The 21394-nt window shown below is 35.0% G+C and overlaps 1 protein-coding gene across 7 annotated transcripts in view; it reads right to left on the reverse strand.

Moving 5' to 3' along the window:
- Positions 1 to 21394, reverse strand: part of DCAF17 (DDB1 and CUL4 associated factor 17) — a 57449-nt gene that overhangs the window by 32877 nt on the left and 3178 nt on the right. For all 7 annotated transcript variants that reach the window (XR_004273324.1, XM_032292993.1, XM_032292990.1 and 4 more), the window contains 6 exons: positions 15956 to 16046; positions 12251 to 12387; positions 10783 to 10861; positions 7830 to 7919; positions 3260 to 3364; positions 2847 to 2952 (listed from right to left, as the gene is read on the reverse strand). Coding sequence is in view for 6 of the 7 variants with exons in the window: in XM_032292993.1 (XP_032148884.1) it covers positions 2847 to 2952; positions 3260 to 3364; positions 7830 to 7919; positions 10783 to 10861; positions 12251 to 12387; positions 15956 to 16046 (608 nt within the window). In the remaining variant the exon portion in view is untranslated. The remainder of the gene's footprint in view (positions 1 to 2846; positions 2953 to 3259; positions 3365 to 7829; positions 7920 to 10782; positions 10862 to 12250; positions 12388 to 15955; positions 16047 to 21394) is intronic.

Here is a 21394-nt window from a genome sequence, read left to right on the forward strand (position 1 = left end):
TAGTGTTGATTTCTTAACAAGTGCATTATGAAAGAACAATTATGGTATAATTCTTTTCTTGGTTTTAAACATATAGAAATATATACATTATAAGATCAGAAAATAACACATCAAGGTAATAATAGTTAACCCCATGTAAGAGGACTATAAATGTTTTACATTTTCTCTTTTGCTTATCTTTATTTCACAATTCTTTTCTTTTTTTCTTTTTTTTTCTTGAGATGGAGTTTTGCTCTGTTGCCCAGGCTGGAGTGCAGTGGCACAATCTTGGCTCACTGCAACCTCCACTTCCCGGATTCAAATGATTCTCCTGCCTCAGCCTCCCAAGTGGCTGGGACTACAGGTATGCACAACCAAGTCCAGGTAATTTTTTGTATTTTTGGTAGAGATGGGGTTTCACTGTGTTGGCCAGACTGGTCTTGCACTCTTGACCTCAAGTGATTCACCTGCCTCAGCCTCCCAAAGTGCTGGGATTATAGGCATAAGCCACCAACCTGGCCAATTTCCCAATTTTTTAGATAATGCAAAGGAACTGCTTTTGCATTAAAAAAAAATTATTTCAAGTTAAAATAAATATTTGTATAGACCTTATGACTGAAAAAAAATTTTGGAGAAATGAATGGGATTTAAGTCTCTACAATATTAACACTGAAAACTTCCCATATAACTTACTACTTTTCTTAGCCAAATGTACAGAAATCATTGATTTTTTTTTTTACAATGACAAATGATTTCATAGATCATGTTTTCAAACATTATTATTTCAAAGTTTCAAAATGTGAGGCCCAGAGAAGTTAAATAATTTGCCCATTATTAGCTGGGCACAGTGGGTCCAGCACTTTGGGACGATAAGGTGGGCAGACTGCTTGAGCCTAGGATTTCAAGACCAACTTGAGCAACATAGCGAAACCCCATCTCTACCAAACAAAAATTATTAAAATTAGCTGGGTGTGGTGGCACGCACCTGTAGTCCCAGCTACTTGGGAGGCTAACGTAAGACGATCACTTGAGCCCAAGAGGTGGAAATGTCAATCAGCTGTGATCTTGCCACTGCACTCCCATCTGGGCAACAGAGTGAGACTCCATCTCAAAATAATAATAATAGTAATAATAATAACAATTTGCTCACTTTCATACCACCAATTAATAGCAGTGTCACCCCTACTAGTCAGCAGACTAAGATTCTGATCCCAAATTCAGTCTTCTTTCTACAAACAGGGACAAAACTCCAGGGCAATCCTTTAGGCTATATGTGCTTTGTCTTTATCATCTTTGTTCTTTCTTTTGAGTAACTTTTTCTTTTTATTTGCACTTCAACAAGAATAATGCTACCATTTGGAAAAACTGTTCAAAATAACCCATTTCAAAATAACCCAGTTACCACTAGAGCCTGCAGTTTTAAAATTCTTAATAGATTCCTTTAATGTATTTGTATTGAATATAGGAGGTACTGCTAGGGCTGAATTTTCATAAAACTGCCTAATTCAGTTTGTCCAAGGTATCTAAAAACTTGAGTAATTTAAAAAATATTTATTTTGAACTTCATGAATAACTTACTTGAACTCCCAGTAGTTTTTATAATTTGTCATTTACTGCTAAAAATGACATCTTTTTCCTTTTGAACAATTACATCTTTCATTTCTGTTTCTTGGTCTATTACTAATACAATGTTAAAGAAAAATGACAGAAAACATTCTTATCTTATTCTGAATATATCAGAAAATCCTTTGGAGTTTCACCTAAAAATATAATGCTTATACGCTGGTTATAAATAAGAGAAATGTCCTCAAAATGATAAGGAATGACTCTTAATGAATAAGAATTAAGACAGATATTAGGATAATAAAAATGTATTTTCTTTTTTAGTTTACTCATGTGATTTTTACATCTACTAAATTTGTAAACATTAAACCATCCTTGAATTCCTGAGATGAACTCTGAACAGTCATGATTTATTTCTTTTAATGTACTACTGAATTTGACTAATAGTTTATTTATTTATTTATTTATTTTATTTTTGAGACGGAGTTTTGCTCTTGTTGCCCAGGCTGGAGTGCAATGGTGTGATCTTGGCTCACCAAAACCTCCACCTCCTGAGTTCAAGCAATTCTCCTGCTCAGCCTCCCAAACAGCTGGGATTATAGGCATACACCACCACGCCCAGCTAATTTTATATTTTTAGTACAGATGGGGTTTCTCCATGTTGGTCAGGCTGGTCTTGAACTCCTGACCCTAGGTGATCCACCCATCTTGGCTTCCCAATGTACGGGGATTACAGGTGTGAGCCACCACACTCAGCCACCTGATTTCTAACAACTGAATTTGATAAACTAGTTAAACATAGAACATTTTTACTATATTTATAGAATTCTATATAATTTTCTTTTTTGTGCTTTGGCCCTTTTTAAGTATACTGGGAAGTTCTGTCTGTGTCTGAGCTCTATGTTCAGATAGCATGGTAATATTTTTCTTGGAAAACACCTTTCTGAGAGAGAGGGTAAATTTCATCAAATTGTAAAATATTAAGTTGTAAGAAAGCTAAGATGGTATCATTTGCTGCAACTCATTTTGCAGATAAGGAAATCAAGGATCAGAAAAGTAAAGTGAATTGCTAAAAGTCTCTGGACAAGCAATGCTCAGCATCCCCAGGCCTTCGGTTCAATGAATAACTGATAGATTTTCCTCAATATTTATTTGTTATTGAATAGCAAGGAATATTATATATAGGAGTAAAATAAATTGAGTTTATAAAGAAATGAGAAAAACATTTGGATGACTATAATTAATAACTATTTATATGATCACTTATTTTTTTAAGGTGAAAAAATACTATAGAGTAGCCATACCTGTGATTTTAATATTACAAGGAATGCCAAAAGGAGACTCTCCTACAGTTCCAGTAGTCCCACCCCATCTGCATGCACACCCTAAGTCAAGTTTCTGTTGCATGAACTAAAAACAAAACAAAACAAAAATGGTGGCTTTAGCACCTATTTATTTGCTATCTGGAGAGAACAAAAATAAAATTCACATGTATATGACAAAGAAAATGTCTTTTTCCAATGGCCTTTCTGTTTATCTTTCCCACCACTGCTTTAAAAGTTACGTTGCCTTTCTAGATTTCCACAGTTTTTTAGAGCTGAAATCTATACAATGCCTTACTTTAAAAGCATCTCACTAAAAAAAAAAAAAAAAAATCATACTTTAGTCGAAACCTCATGCTAACAGTAATATGACAAATTATTTCAGTTTTCTCTACCTGTTCAGCGATGGTTTGGAAGCTATAGAGTCTGACCAGTCCTGAGTTGTACATCACAATCAGTATTCCATGAGACAAGGTAGCATCTGTAACGTTCCCAAAAATCTGGGGGTGGGAGGAAAGACAGATATCACCTGAGAAAAGACTGGAAGTCCAACCCTCTAAATGTTCACAATGGTTTGTACTCTTGCTTAATATTCATGTCACTACTATAAAACTGCTGCCTAGCATTAAAAGCTAATTATAATTTATCACCTTGAGGCTAAGGTGTTATTAGGGGTGAAGAGTAAGGCACTGGATTCTCCAACTGGAGCACTGATGGAAGTGCAGCACATATCCCTTGGAATGATGCACTAGCATTCGTTTGATTCATAGCATTGTCAATATCTATTAATACCAAATCCTATTCCTCATAGACACTGGCATACACCAGGGCCATGTCATTCTAAATGAGTATTTAATCTACTATTCATATTCTTCCAAGAACCCATTCTTCATGCTAAAATGTTTTTTATAAAGAGATACATTTTTAGTTAATTAGATGTGCCCAGCCCCTGGATAGTCTTTGATACATAGTAAGTGAAAAATGTTTTTCAACCCAAAGTAACAATACTCAAAACCAAATCTCTCAAATTGCATATTTTTCTATTATTCTTATTTTTATACTATTTACCAGCTTAATAAAAAACAAACTACTTAAATGAAGATGTCCTTGTCCAATTACCTTGGAAATATAGGAATATAGAAACATGTCCAATTACCTTGGACATACAGGAATAAACAAAAACAGTTTATGACTTTGCCAAGTGTTCATTTCTGTTGTAGACTGCAATAAGTACATATAATTACTTAATCTACAAGCACAGAGAGAACAATTAAATTATGAGTTTTACTTTTTGTCATCTCTTAGAAGGATTAAGTATTGTTTACTTTGACACTGACTAGTTCATGACTTTTTAATTCACTGATCCTAGTTTCTCACTTTGAAAAGACAACTTGTCACTCCCCTTGAAAACCAGCACAAGAAAGGATGTCCACTCTCACCACTCCCATTCAAGTGTATTGGAAATTCTAGCCAGAGCAATCAGGCAAGAGAAACAAATAAAAGGCATTCAAATAGGAGGAAAGGAAGTCATACTATCCCTCTTTTCACATGACATGATCCTATATCTAGAAAACCCCATCGTCTCGTCCAAAAGCTTCTTAAACTGATAAGCAACATCAGCAAAGTCTCCGAATACAAAATCAATGTGCAAAAATTGCTAGCATTCCTGTACAACAACAGTCAAGTTGAGAGTTAAATAATGAACAAACTCCCATTCACAGTTGCCACAAAAAGAATAAAATCCCTAGGAATAGAGCTATTGGGGAAGTGAAAGATCTCTAGAAGGAGAACCACAAATCACTATTCAAAGAAATCAGAGATAATACAAACAAATGGAAAACCACTCCATACTCATGGAAAGGAAGAATCAGTATCATTAAACCGGCCATATTACCCAAAGCAATTTATAGATTTAATGCTAGTCCCATTAAACTATCATTGATGTTCTTCATAGAACTAGAAAAAGCTATTTTAGAATTCATATGGAACCAAAACAGAGTCCGAATAGCCAAGGCAATCCTAAGCAAAAAGAACAAAGCTCGAGGTATCATGTTACCCGACTTCAAACTATACTAAAGGGCTACAGTAACCAAATCAGCATGGTACTGGTACAAGAACAGGCACATAAAACCAATGGAACAGAATAGAGAACCCAGAAATATTAATAAGACTGCACACCTATAACTATCTGATCTTTGACACTTGATAAAAACAAGCAATGGGGAAAAGATTCCCTATTCAATAAATGGTGCTGGGATAACTGGCTAGCCATATGCAGAAAACTGAAACTAGACCCCTTCCTCACACTATATATAAAAATTAACTTAAGATGGATTAAAGACTTAAATGTAAAACCCAAAACCATAAAAACCCTGGAAGACAATCTAGGTAATACCATTCTGGACATAGGCATGGGCATGATGTAGACACCAAAAGCAATTGCAACAGAAGCAAAAACTGACAAATGGGATCTACTTAAACTAAAGAGCTTCTACACAACAAAAGAAACTATCAACAGAGTAAACACACAGCCTACAGTATGGAAGAACATTTTTGCAATCCATGTATCCGACAATGGTCCAATATCCAGAATCTACAAGGAACTTCAACAAATTTAAAAGAAAAAAAAACAACCCCATTAAAAAGTAGGCAGAGGACATGAACAGATATTTCTCAAAAGAAGACATACATGTGGCCAACAAGCACATGAAAAAAACAACATCACTGATCATTACAGAAATGCAAATCAAAACTACAACGAGGTACCATCTCATACCAGTCAGAATGGTTATTATTAAAAAGTCAAAAAATAACAGATGCTGACAAGGTTGTGGAGAAAAAGAAACACTTATACACTATTGGTGAGAGTGGAAATTAGTGTCACCATTATGGAAGACAGTGTGGTGATTCCTCAAAGATCTAAAGACAGAAATACCATTTAACCCAGCAATCCCATTACTGGGTATATACCCAAAGGAATATAAATCCTATTATAAATATAAAGACACATGCACATATATGTTCACTGCAGCACTATTCACAAGAGCAAAGACATGGAATCAACCTAAATGTCCATCAATGATAGACTAGGTAAACAAAATGTTGTACATATACACCATGGAATACTATGCAGCCATAAAAAGAATAAGATCATGTCCTTTGCAGGGACATGGATGAAGCTGGAGGCCATTAACCTTAGCAAACTAACACAGGAAGAGGAAACCAAATAGTCCATGTTCTTGCTTATAAGTGGGTGCTAAATGACGAGAACATATGGACACATAGAGGGGAACAACACACACTGAGGCCTATTGGAGGATGGAGGGTGAAGGGTGGGAGGAGGGAGAGGATCAGGAAAAATAACTAATGGATACTAGGCTTAAAACCTGGGTGATAAGATAATCTGTACAACAAACCCCTATGACATATGTTTATCTATGTAACAAACTGGCACATAATGCACATGTACCCCTGAACTTAAAATTTTAAAATGTAGATATATAAAGAAAATTTTTAGAAAACAGAGAAAGAAAAAGAAAAAAAGAGGACTTGCGTAATTCAAATTTTTTTTTTTGAGATCGAGTTTTGCTCTGCTGCCCAAGTTGGAGTGCAGTGGTGCAATCTCAGCTCACTGCAACACCCACCTCCTAAATTCAAGTGATTCTCCCATCTCAGCCTCCTGAGTAGCTGGGACTACAAGCATGCACCACCATCCCTAGCTAATTTTTATATTTTTAGTAGAGATGGGGCTTCACCATGTAGGCCAGGCTGGTATCGTACTCCTAACCTCAAGGGATTGGACTGCCTCAGCCTCCCAAAGTGCTGAAAATACAGGTGTGAGCCACTGTGCCCAGCCAATTCAAACATATTTTAAAATAATGAGTGCTATAATAAAGCAGCCAACCTATTTTAAAATTTGGTTTATACTTTGGAGTCAAATTTAGGTTCAAATTTTAGCTCCTCTACTTGCTGCCTTTAGGATTTAGGTACCTGCTTTTTATTTTTTTATTTTAATTTTTTTTACAGAGTCTCACTCTGTCACCCAGGCTGGAGTGCAGTGGTGCAATCTTGAATTCCTGGGCTCAAACCATTCTCCTGCCTCAACCGTCTGAGTAGCTAGGACTGCTGCTTAACTTCTTAAATATATATGTTAAAATGTTGTAAAATACTCAAAGTGCATGGCACAAAATAAGCAGTAAAGGGTAATTAATATTATTCTTTAGCCATTATGCAGTTTAGTATACAATGCTTACATAATGTAAAATTTTAATACATTCATCTTGTTTGCTTATGAACATCAGTAGATCCTCAAGATACTGTCCTCTACAACACTTCAGATGCTGAATTAAAGACTTGTAGAAGAGCTCAATAAATATTCACCAAGAGAAACATTTTTTAAAAGTAGAATTCTATTCATTCTTTTACTCAAAGGAAATTTGCTCCTTCTTTCCTCCCATATAACTGCTCCACAAGTCAAGAACAAATGGAAACAATAATAAAACCCAAAACTGAATTAACTGGAAATTCACATATTTAAATACAAGGCTTGTTATATATCATAAAGCAAATTTTAGACCTATTCCTTGCAATTAAAATGAGATATTTTGTTGCAACTTTTCATCTTCCTTTAATGATCATTTTAACAAGCTTTGCAATGTTCCCTCTGGGGGAAAAAAACACCTTACTCATTTTGTAATTTTATAAGATAGTAGTTTGTTAATTACCACAGGTATCCAATACAATCCACTTGAGAGGCATAAAAACATACAAAAAGACGAAGGGACATTAGTAGGCTCTCGTCCCAAGTCAAATGTTCTCATGTGTTTTGTTACAACATAAACCAGGTTAGTGAACTTTTTATAGTGAAGGAGCATTTCCAATCAAACATTTCATAAATAAATAATGACACTACATCTTATTGTCAATAAAATTAATATTGCAATTAAATAAGAAATGAGTTCTTACCTTTTTGTTGATCTCTAGAATCCCTATAAGTGAAAAAGGTAGAACTTGGAACACTGCAAGGTACAGCAAAATGGGTTGTTGAATGCCTGCCTAGAGGGAAAGACTAAAATTACAGGCAGCTCTCAAAATCACTTCGGAAACACTCTGTCTTCATTAGTTGAAAACATCCATCTGTTCTAGCATGCAGTTATGCAGACGTTTTCATATTATGAAAACATCCATCTATCTAGATTGCAAAGTTACTTAAACAGGAAGGCAACATATTCAAAACATGTCCACTAAAGCTTCAACCCTTTAGACACACACATGCGCATACATACACACAAAGATCCACAAAAGTAAACATCTCTTAGCAATAAAATACCATGCATTTATATTGTGAATTGGAGTTTGAACAAAAAAGATCCTAATCAAAAGATATGTAGTTATCATGGTCATAACATTTGAAAGTTGCTGGATCAGCTAGCTCACGCCTGTAATCCCAGCCCTTTGGGAGGCCAAGAGTTCAAGACCAGCCTGGGCAACACAGCAAGACCTTGTTTCTATAAAAAATATTAGCCAGGCATGGTGGTGCATGCCTATAGTCTCAGCTACTCAGAAGGCTGATGTGAGATGAGCACTTCGGCCCAGTTGTCTGAAGCTGCAGTGAACTCTGATCATGCCACTGCACTCCAGCCTGGGTGTCAGAAACACTGTCTCTAAATAAATAAATATATCATAAAAGTAGTGTTGTGCCGACTCCTCTACAGGAAATGAGAAATAATATCATCAATGAAAGCTTGAGTGACTTTCTGCTTCAAGAGGATAGCCCCTCTACTTTGAAGAACAAGGTCCAGTCAATTTCTTGCCACTATGAAATGTCAAACAATCTGTTTTATTTCTCCAGTACAGATTTGAAGGGAATTTTTAAAATTTGTGTGAGGTAAAGCTGTCTGCCCCATCACAGCCAGTCTCTGCTTCAATAAACCTTTTAAGCCTGGAAACACCAATCAAAACTGCTATAACTAAAAGTTAGAAAACAAACAAATGACAAACAAAAAACATTGTAATGTTTAAAGCCCAAAAGATTCTCGCTTTGAAAGGGATACATTTTTATTAACTAGTACCTTCAAGGTAAATCAGACTCCTTCTGTGTTCCTTAAACCCAAAGGAAAAGTACAGTTTATATACCCCAACTAAGAGCTACTAGTTGTTGGCTGGAGACTGTAGGAAAACAGTCCAGAATATAGAAACACTGACAAGACTTTTATTATCAGATGGTAAATGTAAAATATTAATATATGATAACATATAGAATTAAACTTAAACATATTGATATTTAGCAATTTAAATTATTAAAAAGGTACATTAGACAGGACACTTTTAGAATTCTCAAAGTAGCAAAACATTTTGCTACTTTGTTATACAATCCCACTTTTCTGAATTTTCCTTTACCAAAGTAAAGGCCAGATAGTGAGTAAGAGTATAAAGAGAGAAGTATTACTAAGAGAGAGACAGCATTTCTCTTACTTAGCTGTCATACTAAATAAATTAGGAAAAGGGTAAGGAAATTCCAATAAAAGGCAGGCAGTTATTAATGTGACTGGGCAGGATTGGTAAAGGGTAGGAAAACATTTAGAGAACCATGATAAAAAGTAAGTAGAAGTAGCCAAAACATAGTTTACTCGGCTTCAGCGGGATACAGAAAAAGGAGACAACAGAGAAGAAAGAGGAATGAAAAACAGTTCACAGACCCGGAGTGTGTGGGAATACACTGGAGGGTTGATAAGGAAATGCTTGATGTGATTATCTACACAAGGTAAAATTAGAGGAACTACTTAATTTTTTTTTTAAATGCTAAAATTCTATATAAGCTTCACCTGCCAGTCCATGTTACAGAAATGCTGTAGTGCCTAAGAGCAGGGACTCTGGAGCTAAACTGCCTGAGCTTGAGTCTAGATTCTACCACTTACCAACACTACGATGTTGGATAAGTTACTTAGTCTTTCTGGGGCTCAGAATCCTCATCTGTAAAATGGGATGATGAAACTATCTACTGTAAGGAATGTGCTGAAGATTAAGTTAGTAAATACAGGTAAAGAACTCAGATCAGTGCCTGCCTTTTCTGCAATCAAGGACACTAGAGAGAAAAAACTGAAGTCATTTAAATTTAAAATGAGAAAGAACTACAACAGGGGAGACAGAAAGCAAGTATTTGTTTTTTCTAGGTATCCTGGTGTATAAATAAACAGAAAACCCTAAAAGCAGTCTATATCTATTTTTTAAGTGCTCAATAAATGCTTTCCATTGTATTGCCCCATAAGTCACCAATAGAAACAAAAAGTTTCTTAATATAAATTTCCAGACTTTATAAAATCTAATAAATCCTGGATATTTCTTTGAGAAAGAGAGAAAAGTCTATTTCAATAGCATGCTTCAGAAAAAAAAAAAAAAAACTACCGATCAACTTTTTTTTTTTTTAATATTTTTATTATTATTTTATTTCAATAGGTTTTTGAGGAACGGGTGGTATTGGGTTACATGAATAAGTTCTCTAGTGGTGATTTCTCAGATTTTGCTGCACATCTCACCCAAGCCTTGTACACTATACCCAATGTGTAGTGTTTTATCCCTCACCCACCTCCCACCCTTTCCCCTGAGTCTCTAAAGTAAATTGTATCATTCTTATGCCTTTGCATCCTCATAGCTTAGCTCTTACTTATGAGTGAGAAAACATGCCTCGTTTTCCATTTCTGAGTTACTTCACTTAGAATAATGGTCTCCGATACCATCCAGGTTGCCGTGAATCCTATCAACTTTTATAGCACGTTTCAGAAATAAAAGATCATTAGTTTTTTCATAACAAATCTGCAGCACGTTTCAGAAATAAAAGATCATTAGTTTTTTCATAACAAATCTGCAGACAAATTTCTATGAAAAAAATTCATTTTATTGAATGTTTAAAAATGTATACCTGCCGGACCACTGCTGAGCCTCTGTTCTGTGCTGACTTGACTGCAATGACTTCTTGAGGAGTGTCCCAGCTCAAGTATCTTTTAAAAGAATGATGAGAAATTTATTTGTTTAGGTCAGTTTCCTTATACTTAAAATCCAAATAAGTAAATTATTTTTTAGTTATTTAAATTATAAATGCAAAGTGATCTATTTTATTTTTTTATTTTTTTTATTTTTTTTATTTTTATTTTTATTTTTTTTTGAGACGGAGTTTCGCTCTTGTTACCCAGGCTGGAGTGCAATGGCGCGATCTCGGCTCACCGCAACCTCCGCCTCCTGGGTTCAGGCAATTCTCCTGCCTCAGCCTCCTGAGTAGCTGGGATTACAGGCACGAGCCACCATGCCCAGCTAATTTTTTGTATTTTTAGTAGAGACGGGGTTTCACTATGTTGACCAGGATGGTCTCGATCTCTTGACCTCGTGATCCACCCGCCTCGGCCTCCCAAAGTGCTGGGATTACAGGCGTGAGCCACCGCGCCCGGCTAAAAGTGATCTATTTTAAAAAATAAATAACCAAAAATGTTTCCTCTATATCCCTATATGAACATATTTCTATTTATATATATAATTTTAATCTTTCTAGAGCATTGGTGAATAAAAATTGTTTTTGATCTAAGAGTATTCAAAACTTAGAAAACAAAATAATCATTTCTACTTTAAAATGGAAGTTATAGAAAGCACTAAAAATGTTACTTTCACACATTCTATGAACATACTCCAAATATTTACAACTAATTTATAAAACTAATAGTTAAAATAACAGTTCTTAGATTGTACTCATCAGATAATTCAACTGAAACAGACTAGTCTTCAGGAAAATCTACTATAAAGTGCATCTTACATAGAAAATACTATTTGTTGAATACAGGGAATTTTTTTAAAGTTTACTTATCAACTACTGCAAGTTAGTTACTTTTTAGGGATACAAAGATAAAAGGCAGCTGGGCACAGTGGCTCACGCCTGTAATCTCAGAACTTTAAGAGACTTAGGTGGGCAGATCACTTGAGGTCAGGAGCTTGAGACCAGCCTGGCCAACATAGGGAAACCCCGTCTCTACTAAAAATACAAAAATTAGCTAGATGTGGTGGTGCACACCTGTAATCCCAGCTACTCAGGAGGCTGAGGCAGGAGACTCGCTTGAACCCTGTAGGTGGAGGCTGCAGTGAACAGAGATAGTGCCACTGCACTCCAGCCTGGGAGACAAAGACCTTGTCTCAAAAAAGAAAAAAATAAAGATAAATGGTAGAGAGTCTCTATACTCAGACCTCTAAATGCAGTCATGAGGAGAGAAAAAGAAAATAGGTTTATTAATTGAGAGCTGGATATCGACTAGAAAAGTGACAGGGGAAAAAGGCTTGAAATTTCCTGGGCCACAGGTTTCAAATTTTTAAAATAAAATCTTGAATAATAAACTCACAGTTAATACCTGAATTTGCAATAATGTCCAAGATATATTTTCTCAAGGATTTTTCCTGTAGTTGCTGATATACGAAGTAGCCAATTATGAGCAGTTAGTGCTATGAGTGAGGACTTATAATCAGCTGAATTGGGAAGTATATCTCCCTAAAAAAAAATGAGGTATAAAAATGAAACTGCTTGGCCATGAACAATTCGCAGTAATCAATATCCAAAGAAAATAGCTAAATACTTAAACAGTCAAATAAATAAATCACAAAAGAAAGTTTAAATGGTCAAACAGAGAGTTAAGACAAGAAAAAATAAGACTGTGGGTGATAATTTTCATTATCACTTACTGAGTTTATTCACATAAAGCACTTAAACATGGCCTGAAATAATTTATTATGTATTAGTTATTGTTTTTTAAGTATTCAACAAATGTTAGTCATAATAACAGTAGGAGAATTAATGATGCTACTTCCGTGATAACAATAACAACAATAACAGCTCTTAAAATCACGTATAATAGCATAGCGATTAAGAGTCCTCTGCAATTAGTCAGCATGGTGGTGAGTGCCTGGAGTCCCAACTACTCCGGAGGCTGAGGCAAGAGGGTCGCTTGAGGCTGGGAGGTCAAGGCTGCAGCAAGTGCAAGTGACGACTGTGCCACTGCACTCCAGCCTGGGTGACAGTGAGATGCTGTCTCAAAAAAAAAAAGAGCTCTCTGCTAGAATAGACATTCATACTGCCTCCTTTTTCCTTTACCACAGGACTTATTTCCTTTAGATGGAAGTAAAAACTCACAAAATGCAAATTACTCCATTATTCACTGTGGTTCTGACCTAAGCTCAAATGAAAAGCTAGAAACCAATGAAGACAGCCAGAGTACAGAAGATGGACCTGGTTGAAAGATGATCTACGTCACCAATGAATTACCCTAGAAAAGGGAGAATAGCTGCATGGGCACCTCTGTCACTGAGGAGCCACCACAAGGTGGAAGTCTAAGTCAGGAAGAAAAAGAAAAGCAAAGGTTTCTACTTTAATTCATAGACTAAAAGGGCGTGGTGGTTCCTGCCTGTAATCCCAGGATTTTGAGACAGAGGCAGAAGGGTTACTTGAGCCCAGGAGTTCAAGATCTGCCTGAACAGCATAGCAAGACTCTGTTTCTAGTTTAAAAAAAGAAAAAGAAAGAAAAGAAAAAAGAAGCTGAAATTAATCTAGTATCTGCTTAGGCCAAAAAGTGAATAGAAAAGAATGAAGGCACAGTTATTTTATATCTGCTCCCTAAAAATTTGTCTTGCCTTTCAAATGTTAAGAAAAAAATAATTTTTGTTTGTGGTTTAGCTATTTTTTTTTTAAGTTTATTAACCCTTGAAATCTTACACTGGATTCCAGGTGATGATATAAATATGTTTATTCTACAATGTCTTATATCTAAATGTTGTTTCAAGGAGATTTAAAAGTTTTTGGCTGAGCATGGTGGCTCACATTTGTAATCCCAGCATTTTGGGAGGTCAAAGTGGACAGATCACTTGAGTCCAAGAAAAGAACTGCCTGGGCAACATGACAAAACCCCAACTCTACAAAAAATACAAAAATTAGCTGGGTTTGGTGGTGCACACCTGTAGTCCCAGCTACTCAGAAGACCAAAGTAGAAGGATCACTTGAGCCCGGGAGGTAGAGGCTGCAGTGAGCTGTGATCGAGCCACTGCACTCCAGCTTAGGCAACAGAGTGAGCCCTTGTCTTAAAAAATAAACTATTTATATCTTGCCTATCAAAATAATTTGAAGCAGCAAATATAATACATTTGAATTATTTTCTTAAACAAAAAGTTGTAATTCACAGAGTCTTGAAAAAGATGGAGACTGATTTAAAAGTAGTTTCACATCAGTATGTTAGTAACAATTCAATGTTTCCTGGTTTTTCTGAAGAGAAAATCTTGCTGCACTTCAAATGAGAATAAAATGTTTAAAAGTAAGTGAGAATAGGAGCCAGGCATGCTGGCTCATGCCTGTAATCCCAGCACTTTGGGAGGCCAAGGTGGGTGGATCATTTGAGGTCAGGAGTTTGAGACCAGCTTGGCCAACATGGCAAAATCCCGCTTCTACTAAAAAATACAAAAATTAGCCAGGCATTGTGGCAGGCATCAGTAATCTCAGCTATTCCAGGGGCTGAGGCAAGAGAATTGCTTGAACCTGGGAGATGGAGACTGAAGTAGCTGAGAGCATGTCACAGCATTCCAGCCTGGTCAACTAGGTTACCAAATTTTTGGTGTTTTACACTAGTGTATTAAAACCTTTCTCAATTAGGAAATCTGTCATCTTCCCTCATACTCCCTGATGAAAACGGATCAAAGAGCTTTAAATTGTTAAAGGCACAACAGTTATTTTTAGCTTTCAATAAGGAGTTGAGGAAGGAAACATAGGTTTAAAAGCTTTCTAATTTTTAAGTAGGAGCCTTCAATGAACAGACAATAAGTATTCAGAGAAAAAGAAAGCAGCAGCTCCAGAAAACTAAAACTTTATGTAAAAATGATAGGCTGAAAAAAGAAATAGTAAATTTAGCGTATAGCCTCTTATCCTTTAAAAATTATTTTTGGTCACATATTGTGAGTTCCATTTTTCCTAAAGGACAACCAATCAGATTTAAAGACCTGATTAATCTGTTGTAGTAAGATGCATTTCTTAGAATAAGCACTGATCCTACAGAAGACAAATACAGGTTGATTATCCCTTCTCCTACTGAAATGCTTGGGACCAGAAGTGTTTCAGATTTAAATTTCTTTGGATTTGGGGATATGTGCATATACATAATGAGGTTATCTTAAGGATGGCACCCAAGTTTAAACACAAAATTCATTTATGTTTCATATACATCTTATACATGTAGCCTGAAGATAATTTTATATAATATTTTAACTTTTGTGCCTGTCACATGAGGTCAGGTGTAAAATTTCCACTTGTGGTGTCATGTTGGCATTCAACATGTTTTGAATATTGGAGCATGTCAGATTTCAGATTTTCAGAGTAGGGATGCTCAACTTGTATTCAGAAATATTCCTAAAACAAGGAAGTTCTATGATCAAAAGAATTTGGGGAAATGGCTTGACAATCATCATATATATTAGTATTACTGTATTATTATTATTATTATTATCAAAGGCTCTGAGAAGTAATTCTATGAATAAATATGTTTAAGCTTTCAAACTCAGAATGTCCCAAACGTATTTTTTCACAGCCCAATTCCCCCCAACTCCTCTGGCATCTGTTAACATTCCACGGAAACAGTGTTCTGGAAAATATACACCCAGGCAAAGCTAGTCTTATGAAATGAGCTTATCCTATTATTTTCCTAACAACATTCATGTAGCATAACTATTGCACTAAATAAATACTTTGTTACTGTTGCAGTATATTGAGTGGAACGATCTCCTAAACACTAAGATAATTATACATTATCTTATGCTGCTTATATAACTTTTAATTGATTTATAACTTTCTAGTTTTCAGGATCTAAACAATTCTAATTTTAAAAATACATTCATAATACTAATATTTTTAATATAGAAATTATTTCATGAAGAAAATAAAAGATATGCTCTCATCTTGACGCTTTAAAGATGCAAGAATCACTATGATATTTGTTTTATTCTTTTATGCAATATGTTAATAATAACCAGTTCTTCTAGGCTAAAAATGCTTTAGAAACAAATGCTCTAAAAACAAATCTTACCACTGGACATTCCCATAACAAAGCATCTTCTATTTTTTCTGATTTGGAACATTTTGGCATTTCATAAAGTTTTCTTGGCTCCGATGCAACACTGGGAAAAAATAATTATTATTATTTTTGATAACCAAGACAGTATTTGTTCAGTTCTGAGAGGCTATTTTTATTCAGAGATTTGAAATACCAAAACATGTTTGCTTTCCTTTTAACTAAATGTTAATATTTTTTTCTGATCACCTAATTCATAGAAAAACAACAAAAAAATATAACAAGATTAAAATTGTTTGAATACTATAAAACTGCCAAAAATAACCATTATTAACATTTTGGTTCATTTTCTTCTGGTTTATATACATATATGTACCTGGACGTTGTTTTCCGAAACTGATTCATACTAAATTCTTTCTTTACCCCTGCACATTTACTAGGAATATCTCTGTTGAATTCCATCAAGATCAAAAACTATTCTTCTGATATTTAAAATGAAAATTACTGGATAAAAAGGGTTCCATTATTTTAGAATGGAAACTAGTGAATTAAAAAAAAATGCTTTATGGCTTTTTTCACTCTCAAATTACTTTTCAGAAAGGTTGAGTAAGTTTATACTTCTGCCAATATTGAATGCTGTATCTTTGATGTGAAAGAGTCTCTTACTTTTAATTTGCACTTCTCTGATTAGTTGAGATGTGATCATAAATGTTTTTTCTTTTCTTTTCTCCTTCCTTCCTTCCTTCCATCCTTCCTTTTCTTCCTTCCCCTTTCTCTCTCTCTCTCTTTTTCTTTTTTTCTCAGTCTCACACTCTGTTGTCCAGGCTGGAGTGCAATGGCATGATCTTGACTCACTGCAACCTCCACCTCCCAGGCTCATGTGATCCTCCTTCCTCAACCTCCCAAATAACTGGGACTACAGACGCATGCTCCTACACTTGGTTAATTTTTATATTTTTTATAGAGGCAGGGTTTTGTCATGTTGCCCAGGATGGTCCTGAACTCCTGGACTCAAGTAAACCAGCTGCCTCAGCCTCCCAAAGTGTTGGGATCATAGGTGTGAGTCACTGCACCTGGCCCTTTTCATTTTTTTAAATGATGAACTTTGAAATTAAAATTACTGTTCAAAAAGAAACAATTTTCAGGTGACAATTTTATTGTATCTCTTTGACATTCTCTCACTGATTCAAAAGTTTAAACAAAACAGAATTTCGCAGGAATGAAGGCAACTTCATGTGTGATTATAACCTGTAGGTAAAACACCCCTGGACATTACTCAATAATATTTAATCATTAGAACACTAATAAACACCACTTACTCTAATTTAAACTTTTTTTTAAGTTAAAGCAGGTTTCTCCAAATTGTGGAAGTTATAAACTGGACATTAAATATACTGAAGAATTGTTGCTCATTTTCCTAGGTGTGGTAATGACATAAGATAAGAAAATGTCCAGCATGAGGGTATGAAGAGCTCTGTGGACAAACTCTTTGGCAAAACTGATGAAAATCATAAAAGGACAACTATTTAACGTCTCTGTAGACGGTCCTGGGGACATATGGCATGTGAAGAAACACTTATTTAAAAAAACCTATTACTGCTCAGTAAGAATTGTGAAGATACAACGTGCAAATACGAAACAAAGAAAGCTGGAGTAGCTATGCTAATTTCAGACGAGTCAAATTCAGCAAGGAAAATTAACAGGGATTAAGTGGGCATAAAATAATGAAAAAGATGTCAGTTCTTCAAGAAGGGATAATAATCCTTAATATATATGCATCTAACAACAGAGTATCAAAATACAATGTGGCAAAAACTGATAGAAATGCAAGGAAAAATAGACAAATCCACTCATTATTATAGTTAGAGATTTAAACACCCATCAGTAATTAACACATCCAGCTGGCAGAAAGTCAGTACGCATATACTTAAACTGAAAGGTACCATCAGTCACCTGGATCTAACAGAATATCTCATCCAACGACAGCAAAATACACATTCTTCTAAAGCTTACATGAAACATTCACCAAGACAGACCACGTTCTGGGCCATAAAAGACACCTTAACAAATTTTAAAAGACTAGAATACAAAGCATGCTCTCAGGTTCCAGTGGTATTAAACCACAAATAAAATAATGATAACTGGAAAATCCCAAAATATTTGGAGAGTAAACAACACACATCTAAATAACACATGGGTCAAAGAAGTCTCAAGAGAAATTTAAAAATATTTTGAATTAAATGAAAATGCATATACAACAAAGTAAGCAAATAAATAAAAATTAGGCCAGAAAGCAATAAAGTTGAAAACTAAAAATCAATAGAGAAAATCAACAAAACCAAAATCTGTTTTTTTGAAAAGGTCAACAAAATTGATTACTAACATGAGAAACTGAGGACTGGCTATCACTACTGAATCTCATGGTCATTAAAACAATAATAAAGAAACATTATGACTAAGTCTAGGCTCACAAATTTGCATAATTTAGATGAATTCCTTGAAAGACACAATCTATCAAAATTTACCCAAGGAGAATTAGATAACTTGAATAAGCCTGTATCTATTACAGAAAAGTAATAGATAAAAGAAATGTAATCAATAATCAACAACCTTCAAAAACAGAAAGTGCCAAGTGCAGATGCTTTCAATGGTGAATTCCACCAAGCATTAAGGAAGAAATAACACAGAAGCAGTGATCAAGACAATGTGGTACTGACATAAGGACAGACATACAGATCTGTGGAACAGACTTGAACATCCAGAAGTAAACTCAAAAGTGTCTATAGTCAACTGATTTTTGACAAGGGTGGCAAGCCCTTGCAATGAAGAAAAAATAAGTCTTTCTAATAAATGGTGCTAGGACAAATGTATAGCTACATGTTAAAAAAAAAAAAAAATGGAGTTGGATACCTACCCGATATACTACAATCAACCCAAACTGAATCAACCACCTAAATCTGAGCTAAAACTATAAACCCTTTAGAAAAAAGGGGCAATTCTTCATGATCTCAAATTTTGCAATGGATTCTTAGATATGACACCAAAAGCGTGAGCAATAAAAAAAAATTTAGATAAATTGGACTTCATCAAAATTAACCTCTCTGTCCTTCAAACAATAACATCAGGGAAGTAAAAAGACAATCTACAAAATGGGAGAAGGTATTTGCAAATCAAATATCTGATAAGGGACTCGTATTTAAAATATATAAAGATTTTCGTCAAAAAAAAATTAAAAATGGGCAAATGATCTAACCAGACATTTCTCCAAAGAACAACATATAAATAGCCAATATGTACAAGAAAAGATGCCTGATATCACTAGTCGTCAGAGAAATGAAATAAAAACCACAATGAGATACTGTGAGTCACATATCAAGTGCTGACAAGGATGTGGAAAAATCAGAACCCTCAGATACCACTTATGGGAACACAAAATGGTACTATCATGTTAGAAAAGAGTATGGTAGTTCTTCCAACTATTAAACACAGTTACAATATAACCTTATGACCCACTAATTCCGTCCCTAGGTGTATATCCAGGAAAACTGAAAATAAATGCCCACATAAAAACTTATATGGAAATGTTTATAGCAGCATTATTCCTAACAGCTAAAAGGTAGAAACACCAATGTCTAACAACTGACAAATGGATAAGTAAAATGTGGTATATTGATACAATGCAGTATTATTCAACTATATAAAGAAATTCCGATGCATGTGACAACATGGATGAACCCTGAAAACACAGAAAGTGAAAAAGCCAGTCACAAAAGACCACATATTATATGATTCCATTTATATGAAATGTCCAGAATAGGTGAATTTATAGACAGAAAACAGACTAGTGGTTGCTTAGGGCTGAGGGTAACGGTGGTACTAGGGTGACTGCTGAAAGGTACATGGTTCTATTTTGAGGTGATGAAAATGCTCTAAAATTAACTGTGGTAGTGATTACACGTATCTGTGAATTACTAAAATTATTGAAATGTACACTTTAAATGGGTAAATAATACAATATGTGAATTAAATCCTAATAAAGTCTTTAAAAAGAAAATGTCCATATTTTTAAAAAATACAAATTGAAGTATGTATGTTTAGAATATGCTTTAAAAGGGGTAATGCAAAAGGAAAAGTGGGTTGGATAAAACAAATGTGGCAAATCTTGATAGTTTTTGAATTTAGGTAATGAGTATCTGGGGATGCATTTTGGCTTTCCTTCCAGCCTCATGTTGGACAGTTGTGGATGAGGTTGACTGTTAAACATTTTGGATCTCTAAATAGTAGGCTTTTATTTGAAATAACTTCACTTAAAAAAAAAAAAAAAAAAAAAAACGCAAGTACTTCCAAAACAATCCATCAATTCTCCAAAGCAGCATGTAATTATTTGGTCGGCAAATGGATTTCTTTCTCTTTCTTTTTTTTTGAGATGGAGTCTTGCTCTGTTGCCCAGGCAGGAGTGCAATGACACAAACTTGGCTCACTGCAACTTCCATCTCCTGGGTTCAAGCAATTCTCCTGCCTCAGCTTCCTGACTAGCTGAGATTACAAGCACCTGCCACCATGCCCGGCTAATTTTTGTATTTCTTTTTTTAGTAGAGATGGTGTTTCACCATGCTGGCCAGGCTGGTCTCGAACTCCCAAGCTCAGATGATCCACCCACCTCAGCCTCCCAAAGTGCTGGGATTACAGGCATGAGCCACCGTGCCTGGCCCTGTATTTCTTGACTGTGGTGTAGGCAGAATAAAATACTAAACAGTGCTCTGAACACTTTATGGTTTTGCCTACACTATAAAGTAGTTTTGCTTTAAGTTGATATTTACAAAAATAAAACCTGCAGCTTGGGATTTAACAAGATTTTTAAATTACATGCATTTTTTTACTACCTAGTCTAATTTTGGATCCATCTTTCCATTCTATTTCACTAGGCACTAACATAGGCATGTGGTTCTATACAAATTACAGTTAATATCAACAGTGAGGCGAATTACAGCAAAAATTATCAATAAAAAGTTACCTGCAGAGGAGCTGGTACCATTCCTTCTGAAACTATTCCAAACAATCAAAAAAGAGGGAATCCTTCCCAAATCATTTTATGAGACCAACATCATCCTGATACCAAAATCCGACAGAAACTCAGCAAAAAAAGAAACTTCAGGCCAATATCCATGATGAACATAGATGAAAAAATCTTCAATAAAATACTGGCAAACCGACTGCAACAGCACATCAAAAAGCTTATCCATCACAATCAAATAGGCTTCATCCCAGGGATGCAAGGCTGGTTCAACATACGCAAGTCTATAAATGTAATCCACCACATAAACAGAACCAAAGACAAAAACCACATGATTATCTCAATAGATGCAGAGAAGGCCTTTGACAAAATTCAACAGCCCTTTATGCTAAAAACTCTCAATAAACTAGGTATTGATGGAACATATCTCAAAATAATAA

The sequence above is a fragment of the Sapajus apella genome, unplaced genomic scaffold (genome assembly GCF_009761245.1).
Source record: "Sapajus apella isolate SASKATOON/1434 unplaced genomic scaffold, GSC_monkey_1.0 scaffold28, whole genome shotgun sequence".
Taxonomy (NCBI): Eukaryota; Metazoa; Chordata; class Mammalia; order Primates; family Cebidae; genus Sapajus; species Sapajus apella.